This window comes from Rhododendron vialii, chromosome 2a (assembly GCF_030253575.1).
Source record: "Rhododendron vialii isolate Sample 1 chromosome 2a, ASM3025357v1".
NCBI classification, from domain to species: domain Eukaryota; kingdom Viridiplantae; phylum Streptophyta; class Magnoliopsida; order Ericales; family Ericaceae; genus Rhododendron; species Rhododendron vialii.
Genome location: NC_080558.1, coordinates 17,938,944 through 17,956,050, shown reverse-complemented (window position 1 = coordinate 17,956,050; position 17,107 = coordinate 17,938,944). Strand labels below are relative to the sequence as shown.

The following is a 17,107-nucleotide window of genomic DNA, read 5'->3' as shown; positions in this document are numbered from 1 at the left end:
AATCAATTTGTTGAACTTGCTTAATTTCTCAATCAAGAAAGATAGAATACAGCGGATACAACATTCCAATTGAAGGATCCCACTAGTATGTACTTGTAAATCCCTCTGGTTACGTTTCTTTAGGAATGTTTGAGATGCAACGTACTTTGCAAGAGAGAAGAAATTAAAGTAAACTTTTGTACCAAATACATTTTGACGACTGTGGCAAGTTCTAAGAGTCACCCGGAGCAAGCAAAGGGCGGATCCAACATGTGAACAAGGGGGTCATGTTCCCGGCATCCACCGGCTATCCAATATGTGCCCTCTCTTCTGCAATTGTCAATGTTCTAATTAGAACGTACGTCTGGAACGATGGTAGTGCTTTTTCCAGTTTTTTCGCTGGCCATCACCGCTAATTTCATCTTCAAGGACTGGCTTATTGTTGCATCATTTGTTTAACCAGATCGTCTCCTGACACCGAAAGGTTTTTTTTGCCTTTATTTCTCTTCTCGGAATCTCCGTTCCTTGTAAGCACAGCCCTGGCCATGGCTTCAGATAATGCGCTCTGGTTCAAGAGAGCTTCCCTGGCTCTGGAATAATGCTCGGGAGGCCCGCAGGGACCAAACCCCGAATCCAAATCCCCAAAAGCATATCCTTTTATTCTCAAAAAACACTATCCACCAACAACCATTGTTAGCCAACAACGTTTGGTGACTCTATGTGTGGATCGGCCAAGGAAAGAAAGGAAACCCTTGGAGTGGACTGGGTTTCTGTGACATCTCTCCTGATGAATCCACAACTACTCAACGATTCTGTTCTTCCTGTCACAACGTGAGTCCTCTGCAATTAGCTTTTCGGGCTTTATATTGGATATTTTCGAAAATATTTGGATAAAAGTCATGATTTTTCACTTTTTCGATTTCTTTCTTTTAAACGAATCAATAATCCACAAAAGTAACGCGAATTTTTTTGAATAAAGACAAAACAAAAAAAAGACCAAAAACAATAATGTTAATTACACAACAATTCAAACACAACAACTTACACAACCTCTCACATACATGTAGAGCCCACACATAGTAGTGCATGTGGAGCCCATATGTATGTGAGAGGTTGTGTTTAGTGTTATGTTTGGATTATTGTATGAGTATAATTTTTGGGCCCAAAAATCTTAACGGAACTTGGCTAAATTGAATCTGAACAGTATAAAGGACCCAATTTAAATGGGCCCAACGTTTTTTTTTTTTTTTTTGCATTTTCAAACCCCAAAAAAAAAAATACTTTTACATATTATTTTTTAATTTTCTTACACCAATTTAAAGTCCTCATTGAGTACTTTAATTTGGCGTAGTATGTAGAAGTATATTTTTGGGAGGCTTAAAAATGCATGAAAAATCGTACGAGACATTTAAATCGGGACGAGAGGATTATAAACCTGTGATGCAATGAATACGAATGCATGCCGCATGCACCATAGTGTTTTTACGGAATATTCATCTTATATATATATAGTTATATAAATGGAATATTTAACATCATAGTATGTGCCGTCGACAACTTCTCCTCTGTTTGTTTAACAAAAAAACATATATAATATAATTAATGCAAGCATCCTCGGAAATTAAATATTGGGGTCAACTTCGGCCGTGGAGTTTGGACAGTCATCTGGATCTAGGCAAACACTTATTTAAAAGTAAAGTAGCGAATTATCAAAATTTATTACTAATAGATAGATATCCAAACCACTGTTGTAGACTTGACTTCTATTGGCCTCTTTAGAAGAAATCAAATTTTATTTTTTTCTGTTTAAACACCAATTCTTGTGAATCTAGACTCATTTTGTGTCTAGGTATGTGTAGGTTCATTCAGAAAATAAGTAAATAGACAATAACCAAATAATATGATAATCGAATATTGGTCCCATAATAATACTTTCGCGTCTACAAATTATATAATTATAACAGTGCGTGCGGGGATACTTTGTTGCAACTGGTTTTCTATATTTAATTTTTAGTAAAAATTTCATTTTCAAATAAAAGGCGAAAATTCAAATTCAAGACCGGCTTTATGGTGAATTCCAAATTAACAATCACTATCAAAATCCGCAATAAACCGATAAATAGACTAGTTTTGTACAAGTAAATGTTCTCCATCTTACAGTTCTAAATCTGCAAAATAAAAAACGAAAATTTTAAAATCAGCCTAATGGGCTAACAATAGTGAGTGTGTGAATGTGTATTAAAGGGTATAAAAAGTATATAGAAATACGTGTTTTTCTTGTCTTCAGTGTGCTTATCGTCAGCCCACTGGACTGACAATAGCAAGACCGAATAAAAAATATCTCCCTAGGTCCCGTATTCTTTGTTCTGTTTAATAGTCGTGTCATGTGCATGTTTGCGAGAATTTTTTACGCACAGTTTGAGATTTTAGCTTTTCAAAATTAATCAATTTGAGCGTTTGCAAAAAATTCTAGATAACATAGGATTCTCGGATTCTTAAAAGTTAAAAAATGAAAATTCTCAAAATCCCAAAGCTGGGTTTGGGTAGTTTTTTAATTATATCAAGTTAATCTTAAAATGTTTAAAAATTTAATTATTTTTCTTAAAAAAGAAACGATAAGAAAAATAGTAGTAAAAGCTTTTTAATTCTAATTTTAAGAAAGAGAAATGCAGCACGAAAAGATGGTATAATCAGGACGATAGGCGTGACATCGACTCTCTTCCAAAACAAGGCTCAACTTGATGTATAGATTAATTTGCTCACCCTGCATGCCCTATAAATACACAATCCTCTGTCAAAATTTCACTCAACAAACAAAATCTTCCAGACAGAGAGTGAAACACACTATTAGTCTTGTGAGATTAATGAAATTTTTTTTCCGTTCGAAATAGAGAGAGAAACACACAAGCACTCTTCCTATGGCCACTAAAGTCTATATTGTGTATGCATTACTCTCTCTCTCTCTCTCTCTCTCTCTCTCTCTCTCTCTCTCTCTCTCTCTCTCTATATATATATATATATATATATATATATATACAGTCCGGTTCCTAACCACACCTCTTCCCGTCCGCACCAATCCGCACCTCCCCTTTTCCGATCGAATTTTGATAATCCGAGCCGCTCAATGTGTTCAGAATGTGATTTTAAGGAAACTTGCGAGAAATCGGCAAAAAAAAACATCGGAAAGGACTTGATTTGAGCAGTTTTCATTGAACCGTTCAATAAAATACAAACAAAAACTGTTCGGATGAAGCTCTTTCCGATTATTTTTTTTGCCGATTTCTCGCGGGTACCCTTAAAATCACATTCTGATCACATTAAGCGGCTCTAATCATTGACATTCGATCGGAAAAGGGGAGGTGCGGACGGGGAAGGGGTGTGGACTTGATCCGAACTCTGTATATATGTGTGTCTGTTTTGTGGACTTGATCACATTAAGCGGCTCTAATCATTGTACTCTGTTTTGTGGGCTTTCACTTTCTTGATCAATTCATGTTTGGTTTTATGATCAGAAATTTAGTTTTAATTGCTTCTTATTTACTATCCAAACATTGTTAAGTCAGAATTTGAAGCTGGATACTTAAAATGAGACGTGAGGGAGTAGTAAATAATGGTCCATTATATATAGAATCATTTCAATGTAGAAACGTAATGTATTGGAAAGTAAAAATTTTATGATATAATAAGTATACATTTCAATAAAAAAAAAATGTCAGTTAAACCTGCCCTGCAGGTCAAACTCTTGGCTCCGCCACTGATTATATACCGTTGAAACTTCTTCTAATCCATCAAAGTGGGGCAACCGTTGAGTTACTAAAGCTAGTCACAGGGTTCATCAACTCCCGTTAACGTCAAAAAAGAAACCTAGTATTGCGTTACTTGGCCAAATTATTATTTTTGAATTTTTTTTTATGCACTCTGCATTTTTGTTCAATATACTATTGGACAATGAAAAAATGTGGTATTGTTGACTCAGTTACTACTCGATGTACGGACATGTTGCGACACTAGCAGAAGAAATAAAGAAAGGAGCTGCATCTGTGGAAGGAGTTGAGGCAAAACTATGGCAGGTCACAATTTTTTTTTTTTACTTTCCATCTGTTTTTTTTTTCCAGATTGATTGAAGAGATCTCTCATAACTTTCTTTCAATTCGTCTATGAAAATCTTCGAACGAGTTATTTTCAAGCCTTGATTAGCTTATGTAGACGACAAGTATTTTGGACCGAAAGTCGGTGCAATAATATCGACTGATGGTGATTCAATACGTCAGTCACTTCTGTCCCAAAAGTTTCGGCCAAACAACGATTTTATATCATTACAATGCGGTGGAAATTAGAACCGCGTTACATGACGATCTACGTACATTGTCGAAATGGAACAGGTGCCCGAAACATTGCCTGAGGAGGTTCTTGGAAAATTGTCTGCCCCACCAAAGAGTGATGTGCCATACATAACACCAGATGAGCTTGGTGAGGCAGATGGGCTTATTTTTGGTTTCCCCACTAGATTTGGAATGATGGCTGCCCAATTCAAAGCATTTCTGGATTCAACTGGTGGTCTATGGCACACCCAAAAGCTCTCTGGAAAGCCCGCGGGCCTTTTCTACAGCACTGGTTCTCAGGGAGGCGGTCAAGAGACTACCGCGTGAGTTCTTTTCCCTTCTCTGTTTTTTTGTTTTTTATTTTTTCTTCAACATGGAAACCTTGTGTAGGGAGGTATTCCCGAGCAGATACATTTAGTTACCAAACACGTGATGCTTGGGAACACGTGGTAAATACGACTGGACTTATCGCCGAGCAGTTCGGTGAACAGCGATATGGACCAGTGATATGAGAAGTCATGGCTATAAATAGACTGTTCGGTTATGATACAGCCGAACAGATGATGTAAAGAACCTAGCACATGATACGAGTGATCACGGGTTGAAAGCAATGCAATCGATATCCGAATAAATGGTACGTGGGACCATAGTTTGAATATAGACAGGACAGTCATCATGCTAAACAAGTGTTCGGCAATATGGACCAGTGACATGAGAAGTCAATGGTCCAGGAAGGTTGTACGGGCTCAAGGACCAGTTACATGTGAGATAATTGGTCCAAGCCATCTGTTCGGCTATGAGACGGCCGAACAAAGATGGAACTCCAATCGAGAGTAGGAGCAGAGAGAATACTCTGGAAGATTCCAGAATAGTCATGTCTCATATAGGGATAAAGATCCCAAGAATATAGGATCTGAGAAAGATACCCAACGAGTATAAGATGTTCGGCTCTTAAAGGAAAAGAATCCTAAAAGGACTCTTTTCCATAAACTGATAAAGGAAACGAGACTCCTTGATATCCTGGGTTTCCTATACGAGTTAGGAATCCTATGGCAATAAGGATGCTTGGACAGCAAGCATCCATAAATCTATAAATATGAGGAAAACCTAGAGGTGAGAGGTACGCAATACGTTGCATTATTATTGCTTTCCTACTGATAATTAGGGCTGAGTTTTCTAGTACGTGATATTAACAAAGGCATCGGAGGGCCTTTGCCACGAGAGGCAAAGGTGCACTCACCCCCTGTCTATTTTGCAGATTAGGGTTCAGACGTCGAGCTAGGGTTCCGGTGAAGAGGCACGAATAAGCTGTTGCAATCCAGTTGATCCGAAGCGTCAATTGTTTTCATCCCCCTACAATTGGCGCCGTCTGTGGGAAACGAAAGAATTCCCTTTTGAAATACGACCATGATGGAAGTAACTCCAGCAACGCCGCATGAACCAAAAGATGTGTTAGATGAGGGAAGGGACAAATCACTACCTGGGGCTCCGAGAAAGCCCCAGGGCGGGCACAGAAGGAACACGAGTAAGGACCGCCCCCTTACCGTGCATCATAACTCCAAAAATAGAGGAGATGGAGAGACGGCTTCGAGATCCACGAGAAGGAGTAAATCCCATCAAAGGGATGAATCGATCGCGCACTCCAGGAGTGTGCACCATAGTGACGACGTTCTTGATAGGAAGAGGCAAGAAGTCGAGGAGTATGCTCGTCTGATTAAAAAACGAGAGCATGAGATCAGAGAATTGGAAAGAATTAGGGAGCATCCGGAGGATTCTGGCCTGTCTCGAGGAAATTCTAGAGGCAGTAGGTATGTTATGGTACAATACAGAAAAGATCCTTTACGAGGAAGAAGGAGCAGAAGTCCTGTCATAGGGCGTCATGAAGCTTCTCCACGAAAAACGGGAAGAAAAAGTAGAAGCCGAACACCAGAGAGAAGGACTTCTTCACGAAAAAGGAGGAGCAGAGACCGGAGTTCTACCCCCGAGGAAGAGGACACGAGAAAGCATCATCGAGACAGGTACGAGAGACCTGATGCTGATTGGGTCAAGACTTCGGCCCAAAGTCAAAGGAGTAAGAGGATGGGACAGCGACTGCACGAGAAGCAGCACGCAAGGCCCTGAGTAATATTGCAGCCTCTCCCTTTACGAAGAGGCTACAAGAAGCAAGGTTGCCGAGCAGAGTGAAGCACGGTGCATTCGTACTTTACGAGACAAATACGGATCCCGTAGCTCACATACAGCATTACCAACAGGCCATGTTTATGCATGAGGGGGATGATTCCATCTTGTGCAAGATGTTTCCCTCCAGTCTTGGCAAGGTGGCTTTATCCTGGTTTCATAAGTTGGCCCCACGATCCATACGAGGATGGAGGCAGTTGGCAGAGGAATTCACTGCTCGGTTCTTAACGAGCAGAAAGGCCCCAAAGACTTTTGAGAGTCTTTCCACCATGAAGCAGGAAGAGAACGAGCAGATCAGGGATTATGCAAAGAAGTACTGAGAAACTTTCAACGAGATTGAAAGTTGCAGTGAAGAGTATGCAATTGCTACGTTCAAAACTGGTTTGCCTGTTCGGGGGGAGCTGCGCCGTTCATTGAATAAACATCCAGTAGCCACCTTGGCTAAATTGATGGAACGGATAGAGCAACACGCCAGAATGGAGGATGACATACTCCGTGAGGATGGCAGGACGGTTGCCGAACAGCAGAAGGCACCTGCCAAAAAGGTGGATAAGCTAGAACCCAAGTCTTACAAAGACAGAAGGGAGTACGGGCAGGCTAAGAAGGAGGCATACAAGGACAAGCAAGCTCCTGACCCCAAGTCCTTCTTTTCTATCACTACGGTTTGGAAAGAGCCAATATATAGGATTCTTTATCGAATAAAGAATCAGCCATATTTTAAATGGCCCCCAAGTCTAGGTGGAGACAAAGATGCAAAACGTGCTACGAATCAGCACTGCAGTTATCACAAAGATTGGGGCCATATGACCGAGGATTGTGAGGTATACAAGCGGCACTTTGATGATTTGGTCTCTCGGGGCTATCTCAAAGAGTTTATCCAAGAGGACCCTAAAGAGAGAGGGAAGGCTATGGAGGTGGGTTACGAACAAAACCCCAAAGGTGTCATCCATATGATACATGGATTGGCCACACCTTACACGAGAAGTGAGGTTAGGCTATTTCAAAGGCAAGTTAAACATGATCAGCATGTGATGCAGTTGGGAAACAAGAGGGGGAGAGAAACTGATGTATGCAAAGAGAGCATGGCATTCAGTGATGATGATTTGGGGGAGGTCCAAGTACCCCACAATGATGCATTGGTCGTAACCCTACGAGTTGGGGAATACGACATCGAAAGAATTCTAGTGGACTCGGGCAGTTGTACAGAGGTATTGTACTATGATGCATTCAAAAAGATAGGGCTAGCCCAATCAGACTTAGAACAGTCCACAACGCCTCTTATTGGATTCGGTGCAGGAGCAGTCTGGCCCCTTGGAAAGGTGACGTTACCTGTTCGGGCCGGATCAGTAGTATTGAGAACGGACTTTTTGGTGGTCGATGTCCCATCTTCCTACAACGCGATTATAGGGAGGACGTGGTTGCACAAAATGAGAGCAGTCTCCTCGACTTATCACCAGATGGTAAAATTCCCAGGTTCAAATGGGATTGAAATCCTTAAAGGAAACCAGAAGGTGGCACAACAATGCTTGATTTCCATCATTAAAACAGCCCCGAAGGTCCACCATGTTCACACATTGGAAGTACCAGACCAACCAACCATCGAGGATGTTGGAAGAAGCCCGGCTGAAAAAGTGGTTGAGGGCCTGGAGAAGATTCAGATCAACGAAATTGATCCTGAAAGGTATTTTTTGATTGGGGAATCATTACCAGCAAACGAAAAGGCTGAGTCGATAAGATTTCTGAAAGAATATATTGATGTTTTTGCATGGGTACCTGAGGAAATGCCTGGGGTGGATGCAGATGTGATCTGTCACCATTTAAACATTGATCCTCTGCATAAGCCGATCATTCAGAAGAAACGAAGGGCTGCCGTACAGCATGTAGATGCTGTGATCGAAGAGGTCGATCGTTTATTGGAGGCCAAGGCAATACGTGAGGTCTATTACCCAGAGTGGTTATCCAACACTGTTGTGGTAAAGAAGAAGAATGGGAAGTGGCGTGTCTGTGTGGACTTCACAGACCTGAACAAAGCATGTCCTAAGGACAGTTTTCCTTTGCCTAGGATCGACCAATTGGTTGATGCAACCTCTGGTTACGAGCGAATGAGTTTTCTCGATGCATATCGAGGATATCATCAGATTGCTATGTTTGAACCTGATCAAGAGAAGACTTCGTTCATCACACCACGAGGGTTATACTGTTACAGTGTTATGCCCTTTGGACTGAGGAATGCTGGGGCTACTTACCAAAGACTTGCAACCATTATGTTCAAGAAGCTCATCGGGAAGACTTTGGAAGTTTACATAGATGATATGGTGGTAAAGAGTCGAGAAAAGGGAGGGCATATTTCTGATCTGAAGGAAGTGTTTGAAATCCTGAGGAAATATAAATTAAAACTCAACGCCTCGAAGTGTGCGTTTGGAGTTGGTTCAGGAAAATTCCTGGGCCATTTGGTAACTTTGAGAGGGATAGAGGCAAATCCCGATCAGATTGATGCTTTGCAGAGATTACAGAGTCCCAAAACTACCAAGGAAGTCCAAAGGCTGACTGGGATGGCAGCAGCACTAAACAGATTCATCAGCAGGTCAAGTGATAAATGCAGACCCTTTTTTCAGCTACTGAAAGAGAGGGAGGGATTTGAATGGGGAGCAGAATGTGAGCAAGCTTTCCAGGACCTGAAGAAGTACCTGGCTGAGCCCCCACTGTTGTCAACTCCACGGCCAGGTGAGTCTTTAATTCTGTACTTAGCTGTTTCCGAGCACGCAGTGAGTGCAGTCATGTTGAGGGATTTGGGGATCGAGCAAATCCCCATTTATTATGTTAGCAAGACATTGTTGGATGCAGAGACGAGATATCTGCCTTTAGAAAAGCTTGTCCTGGCACTTAGGACAGCAACCAGGAAATTGCCACACTACTTCCAAAGCCATAAGGTTGTGGTTTATACCGAGTATCCATTAAAATCACTGCTTCGAAAGGCAGATTTCTCGGGAAGGATCTCGACGTGGTCCGTAGAATTAAGTCAGTATGATCTCGAGTATCAGCCACGCACAGCAATTAAAGGCCAGGTGTTGGCTGATTTTATGGCAGAGTTTTCCCCCACTGTTGCTCCCTTGCCTCCTACGAGAAAGGAACAGGCAGCTAAGACATCATCCTTGAAGGATCAATCCGTAGCCGAACAGGATCCCAAAGAATGGAAGTTATTCGTTGATGGATCAGCGTGTAATACTGGTTCTGGAATTGGAATTGTCCTCTTTCCTCCTCAAGGAGTTCTGATTGAACTCTCTGTTCGGCTTGGATTCAGTGCGTCGAATAATGTGGCTGAATATGAAGCACTCTTGTCTGGATTAAGAAGTGCAAAGGCCCTTAAAGCTGAACGGGTCAGGGTGTATTGTGATTCCCAGCTTGTTGTGAATCAACTGTCCGGCGAGTACGAGACTCGGAATGAAAAGATGGTAGCCTACGTGCAAGCAGCAAAAGACTTGCTTGATACCTTCGAGAGGGTATATATTGAGCAAATAAGTTCCGGACAGAATGCTCATGCAGATTCTTTAGCATGGTTGGCTGCAGCAGTACCAACAGAGTTCAAAAGAAGGGTGGCAGTAGAATACCTAAATGAGCCGAGCATTGGGAGGAGTGTAGACCTGGTCTTGGATGTGAACCAAGGACCAAGTTGGATGGACCCAATTATGGCGTTCTTACGAGACGAGATACTCCCTTCTGATAAAAAGAAGGCCCACAAGATAAGGGTCAAATCTGCTAGGTTTTGGCTGTCCCCAGAGGGTAAGTTGTATAGGAAATCCTTTACGGGTCCCTATTTGCTATGCGTACATCCTGAGATGGTACAGAAGTTCCTTCATGAAATCCACGAGGGAACGTGTGGGAGCCATGCTGGAGGCAGATCTATTGCCCACCGAGCAATTACGCAAGGCTACTGGTGGCCACACATGCAAGAAGATGCAAAAGTGTATGTAAAGATTTGTGAGAAGTGTCAAAAATTCTCACCAATGATTCGAACACCCGCCGAAGATCTGGTGCCTTTGACAAGTCCCTGGCCTTTTGCTCAATGGGGGATGGATATCGTGGGTCCATTGCACAAAGCAACTGGGAATCGAAAATTCCTGCTTGTTGCAACTGACTATTTTACAAAGTGGATTGAGGCAGAACCACTGGCCAAAATCACTGAGCCTATGATAGAAAGGTTCGTGTGGAAAAGCATCATCACTCGTTTTGGGGTCCCTTATTCATTGATCACAGACAATGGATCTCAATTCCAAAAGAAATTCAAGGCTTTTTGTGCCCAATATGGAATAAGAAATTTTTATTCCACCCCAGCCTACCCACAGAGTAATGGGCAAGCAGAGGCATCCAATAAAACTATCCTAGATGGGATAAAGAAGAGGTTGGACAAAGCAAAGGGAAAATGGCCTGATGAGTTACCGTTAGTTTTGTGGGCTCACCGAACAACGCCCAGGAGGTCTACGGGAGAGACCCCCTATTCGTTGGCATTTGGAATAGAGGCTGTCATACCTCTGGAAGTGGGTCTGCCGACCAACAGGACAGCTTTGGTTGAAAGTGGAGGCAATGATAGGGCCCTTGAAATCGAGCTTGATCTTGCCGAGGAGAAGAGAGAAAAGGCCTTGGTACATCTTGCTTCTTACCAAGAACAGCTGATGAAAAGCTACAACAAACATGTTCATCCTAGAGAATTTGGTGTTGGGGACCTTGTGCTACGAAAAGTGCTCGGCAACACCAAGGTGGCAAATGAAGGCAAGCTGGGGGCCAACTGGGAAGGCCCGTATAGAGTAACTGAGATTGTGGGCATTGGAGCCTATAGACTGGCAGATCTGGATGGTGATCCAATTCCGAGGCCTTGGAATGTTCATAATTTACGAAAGTTCTTTGTTTAGAAGTATTAAATTCTGTTTTGGATTTACACTACGTGATTGTGTGGGAATTACGAATATAATTCCTTTGTTCTAGTTTTGATTGTTTTTGCAAAGGGTACGAGTAACGCCCTCTTGCGTTTTACAGATTATGAATACAATCACTTCTTTCGAATAACTGTTGTGGTATTTAAATACGAACTACGAGTTTGGTTCTCCTTATTCGTATTGGGGAGCAGGGTATACCTTTTGAGTATGTGAAACTTAAAAGTTTTATACATTTTTAAGTACGTGACACTTAACGAATACAAGTACGAAACACTTGTATAGAATCCCACGTATGTGACACCTGGGTATACATTTGAACGCAAGTATGAAGACACTTGTATGTATTTTCTTAAAAGTACGTGATACTTAGCAAGTATGAAAATACTTGTGTGGACGTTCAAAAGTACGAGATACTTATATGGTATTTTAAGAACGTGATACTTGAGAAACTATATTGGCTTGTTTTAAATGTAAGCCACATTTATTTTAAGTACGTGAAACTTAAACACAAACACTTGTGTGATGTTCTAAGTACGTGATACTTAGGCGTTTTTATGTGAGTACGTGATACTTAACAAGTATGAAACACTTGTATGTACTAAACAACAGTACGAGATACTGGGAAACAAATGTTTTTAAAGTACGTGACTGACACTTAAAACAGGAAAACATGTGTAAGTACGAAATACTTATGCAAACGAATGATGGTTAACAGTACGAAATACTTAATTGCATCCGAACAGATGCAGCAAACAGGGAAGCCGAGCAAAACATTAAGGTTATGCCACGAAGGGCCAAAAACCTGTATTATCCAAAGCATTACCGAAAAAACGTACTGGTACCACGCAGGGTTTAAAAGCTACGGTCACGCAGGACCAGCTCAACTGTTTCAAAGAAAGTCTTTTTTCAAAACTTACCAAAGGTTTAGTCTAGGTTTTGGACATCTGAGTTTGCCCTGACAGGTTCTTCAGTCGTGACATCTCCTACAGTCACATTCTCCTCCAAGTTGATAGGTTCAGGATTTGAATCTCGAACAGGAGACTGGACAGTCTGAGATCCAGAGGGAATATCTTCTTCTATTCCAGTAAAGTCTTCAATTTGTTGTTCAACATCATCTTCCAGAGGAACTTCTTGCTCTTGGGAAGCTGCAGCACGGCTGCTTGGTAGTTCATTGTCAATCCAGAGAGGAGAGTCCTCAGAAACGCCAACTTTCGTTAAACAAGTTTCCCAGCAAGCAATCCAAATCTGATCTTGGATAGCAGGAATCTGTTCGACATAGTTAGCAGTTGTGGTATCGAATCCCTTCTGGTACCCTTCTTCATATGCAGCTTTCTTGGCATTGTCAATTTCTGATAGAGCATGGTTGAGACTCTCTTCGGCAACCTCAAGTTTTTCTTTGGTTTGGTTGAAATCAGACTTGGCTTTGTCTCTTTCTCTTTCCAACCTGGCGATTGTTCTGAGCATTCGGGTGTTGTCATTCATCAGCCTGACTCTTTCAGCATCAGCTTCTTGGTATTTCTTACCCAGAGTAACCATCTTTTGAATAAACTGACAAAAGATTTAGATAGTCAGAAACAGTTGTAACAATACAAGTTCGATAGCAAATACACATATCGACCTTACAAGGAAAAAACAAGTACCAAATACCTTGATGCCGCTGACAAGTCCAGTAGAAACAAGCCGATCAGGTACAGATGCATTTTCTTTTTGCATATCTACTGGGAGCAGCAATCCTTGAGCTAGAGCAAGTGCGGTTTCAGATGAACCAGCACTATCCCCGACGTGAACGGGACGGTCCCCCCTAGTGAAAGGAGGAGTCCACGTCTGAGGGAGGACTTGAGTGGTTGGTGAGATGGGATGATGGGTTTCGGTATCTGCTTGAGAAGCAGTACCATCTTGATCATCTACCCTTGGGCGTTTGTCTCTATGAAGGTCAGCAGCCTCTGTGGTGGTGTCCACTTCTCGAGGCGAAGATGATGACCGTACGGATCCCCCCCTGTTACGACGAGATCGTGGGGGAGGGGCTCCAGTTGAGGCCACCCGCCCAGTCCCACGTCCCCGAGAAGAGACGGTGACGAGGGAGCTGAGATTTATGGGCTGGCGTGTCATAGTGCTCGAGATAGGAGGAGATAGAGAATAACCTGAGGATGAGGATTGGCTGGTTACACAGATGGGAGCTGGCTGTTCGGGTAATGGTAGAGAGGAGGCCTGACTCCGTGAGGATCTTCGAACTCTTATTCGTGGTAACGGAATTCCTTCAGAAATTGGGACTTCACCCGGTTGGCCGGCTACTGTCACTCCAATGTTAGCTCTGGTACTCCTAAGCTGGGAAGCAGTGGAGGTGGAAGCGGTACTGGTGCTGGGGTGAGCGAGCCTTCTGTCTATAACCCCTCTATATGAAGGGTCGTATCCCAGAAGAACTTCTGCGTTGCGACCCCGACCAGCTGTAGAAGTGCCAGGTTCGCCTGTATATTTTAGAACCTTGTTGATGTCCTCTGTTCGGATGTTGCTCGGAACGCGTCTGGGACGATAGTTAGCGTGTTCAGCTGTCAGATCACAATTGTAACAGCAAGGTTAGACACATGTAAAGGCTATGAGAAAGCAGTAAATGAAGAAATTACAAAAGATAAAAAGCAAGAGCATACGTGGATAACCCCATATGTGGGGGCAATAGAGCCCTATCACTTGGCCATCTTCCCCTAGGGGCTCGAATGCTCCAGTCACATAGAGGAAGTCGATCTCGTGGTCATGAGCAGAATCTGGCAGATTGAGCACGAAGCGCTTTTCTGCCCTTCTAACTTTGAAATAGTAGGTATTATAGTCAGGGTTTAGTACAATACTGTACCACCACTGAATATCCCAAATTCCTAACTGGGTCCCTAGAATCCTATTCAAAGCTATTACACCCATTATCAGCCTAAAGACATTTGTTGATACTTGCATGGGGGTGAGTCGATACCAGTTTAGGATCTGACGGAGTAGTGGGTGAAGAGGAAATCGGACCCCACCTTCGACGATGGCCACGATAGGGATGCACATTCTATCCCAGGAGCCACCATCCCTATCTGCTCCTAAAGGGGCGAGTTCGAGCCCCACATTATCAGGGATATTATACTCAGACCTAAATGCCGCCATGGCAGTTGGGGTTTCACAGAGTTTCCTAAACTTACTGGGTCTAGGAGGGGTATCACGTTCATCCGCCATGGATATACTCGAAGAAAACGTAAATGAAAGAATGGGCGTGATTGAAACCCTAGAAGTGACCACAATCTGAGAATGAAATCTCAGATGAAAACCTAAGCAGAAGAAATGGAGTTGGAACGAGAGTCTTACAAACGATACCGTGATGAATTCTTGGAGTGCAATCGAATTTGCAGATGGCGGCAATGGCAGATAGCGGGATGCTTTCGCCTGGTTTTTAGAGAGACTGAAAGTTCGAGTTCTAGGTAAAAGACCAGACGGAGCCCTTTCAGGGGTTTAAGGGTGAGAGACGGAGACGAAACGTCTCCTCTCACACCGTTACAGGAAAAAGTAACGGAAAGCCGAAACCGTTCTGACGCCGTTTCATAGAACGTCAGTTCGAAGTTAATGCTAGGCATACGAAAACGTGCCACGTGGAGTCGTTTACCCCGAAATGGTATAATGACATAGGCGCCAAAAGGCATCAATGAAGTATTGAAATTATGACTGCACGGGATCAAAAGAGTTTGGTCTAGATAGAATTCTGTTTCTAAGCGTCATATATTACCCCCGAACAGTGGTAAATACATGAAGCTGGGGAGCAATTGTAGGGAGGTATTCCCGAGCAGATACATTTAGTTACCAAACACGTGATGTTTGGGAACACGTGGTAAATACGACTGGACTTATCGCCGAGCAGTTCGGTGAACAGCGATATGGACCAGTGATATGAGAAGTCATGGCTATAAATAGACTGTTCGGTTATGATACAGCCGAACAGATGATGTAAAGAACCTAGCACGTGATACGAGTGATCACGGGTTGAAAGCAATGCAATCGATATCCGAATAAATGGTACGTGGGACCATAGTTTGAATATAGACAGGACAGTCATCATGCTAAACAAGTGTTCGGCAATATGGACCAGTGACATGAGAAGTCAATGGTCCAGGAAGGTTGTACGGGCTCAAGGACCAGTTACATGTGAGGTAACTGGTCCAAGCCATTTGTTCGGCTATGAGACGGCCGAACAAAGATGGAACTCCAATCGAGAGTAGGAGCAGAGAGAATACTCTGGAAGATTCCAGAATAGTCATGTCTCATATAGGGATAAAGATCCCAAGAATATAGGATCTGAGAAAGATACCCAACGAGTATGGGATGTTCGGCTCTTAAAGGAAAAGAATCCTAAAAGGACTCTTTTCCATAAACTGATAAAGGAAACGAGACTCCTTGATATCCTGGGTTTCCTATACGAGTTAGGAATCCTATGGCAATAAGGATGCTTGGACAGCAAGCATCCATAAATCTATAAATATGAGGAAAACCTAGAGGTGAGAGGTACGCAATACGTTGCATTATTATTGCTTTCCTACTGATAATTAGGGCTGAGTTTTCTAGTACGTGATACTAACAAAGGCATCGGAGGGCCTTTGCCACGAGAGGCAAAGGTGCACTCACCCCCTGTCTATTTTGCAGATTAGGGTTCAGACGTCGAGCTAGGGTTCCGGTGAAGAGGCACGAATAAGCCGTTGCAATCCAGTTGATCCGAAGCGTCAATTGTTTTCATCCCCCTACACCTTGCTTCGCAACACGTTTTCAGAAAACCTTGTCCAAGAAAATTTATGAAACAACATGCTATATGGAAGGAGAAATGATATTTATGCCTCAATTTTGGCCTATTGCATTTCCTTGATGAAAAGTTAAAATGACAAGTAAACTGTTAGGTCCGGCCTTCCATGTGAAAGTGTGCCAAACTAATAATAGGTGAACGTAGTCTAGAAAATTGGAGACAGATGGTCATGTGTCCAGCTACTATTGATTGGGGACACCACGGGTGCTACAGGCCGGACCTGCCAGATAATTTAATTTGTCTTGTTAAAAATCAGAACAAATATGGAAATATTAAAACAGAGTGTTAATGTTGCCCCTTGAACAAAAAGGCTCATCTAAGTAAACTCAACAATACCAAATAGACGTTGTTGCCTAATTCAAAATAGGAAAAACGAAAGAACTCGTCTTGTAATACTTTTCTCCATTAATCGCGCAGATTAACAGCCATTACTCAGCTCGTTCACCACGGCATGATCTTTGTGCCGATTGGCTACACATTTGGAGCTGGAATGTTTGAGATGGAGAAGGTGAAAGATGGTAGTCCCTACGGTGCAGGAACTTATGCAGGGGATGGCTCTAGACAGCCTTCGGAGCTCGAACTTGAGCAAGCTTTCCACCAGGGAAAATACATTGCTGGCATTGGTAAGAAACTCAAGGGATCTGCTTAACAGTTCACTAATAGTCACCATACGATTCTACTTCCCAGCATTGAATAATGGTCGCAATTTCCCTTTTTTCTTCAGCGTTTTTGTTTCAACCATGTCAATGAAAATAAGTAGCTTAGTTTTCCTAAGCGTACATCGTTTTTCAGAAACATTAGTCACGTCTGTGTTATTGTTGGTTTTGTAACTTCCTCCTTGTATCAAATTGTACACTCCAGAAATGTGATCCATGCATTGTTTC

General features: G+C 42.5%; 1 protein-coding gene across 1 annotated transcript; it reads left to right on the top strand.

The window, feature by feature from the left end:
- The first annotated feature begins 2,795 nt into the window (after nucleotides 1-2,795).
- LOC131311574 (probable NAD(P)H dehydrogenase (quinone) FQR1-like 1) lies at nucleotides 2,796-17,107 on the top strand. The gene is made up of 4 exons (XM_058339069.1): nucleotides 2,796-2,920; nucleotides 3,956-4,049; nucleotides 4,362-4,624; nucleotides 16,641-17,107. The coding sequence occupies exons 1-4, from the start codon at nucleotides 2,898-2,900 to the stop codon at nucleotides 16,870-16,872; spliced, it is 612 nt and encodes a 203-aa protein (XP_058195052.1). The 5' UTR covers nucleotides 2,796-2,897; the 3' UTR covers nucleotides 16,873-17,107.

What these genes read in the sequence shown, in the direction of transcription:
- LOC131311574 (XM_058339069.1), top strand. Translation starts at nt 2,898, where the DNA reads ATGGCCACTAAAGTCTATATTGT. An exon ending in GCCACTAAAGTCTATATTGT is followed by an intron (nt 2,921 to 3,955) that starts GTATGCATTACT and finishes TTGTTGACTCAG; the next exon opens with TTACTACTCGATGTACGGAC. An exon ending in GGCGGTCAAGAGACTACCGC is followed by an intron (nt 4,625 to 16,640) that starts GTGAGTTCTTTT and finishes TTAATCGCGCAG; the next exon opens with ATTAACAGCCATTACTCAGC.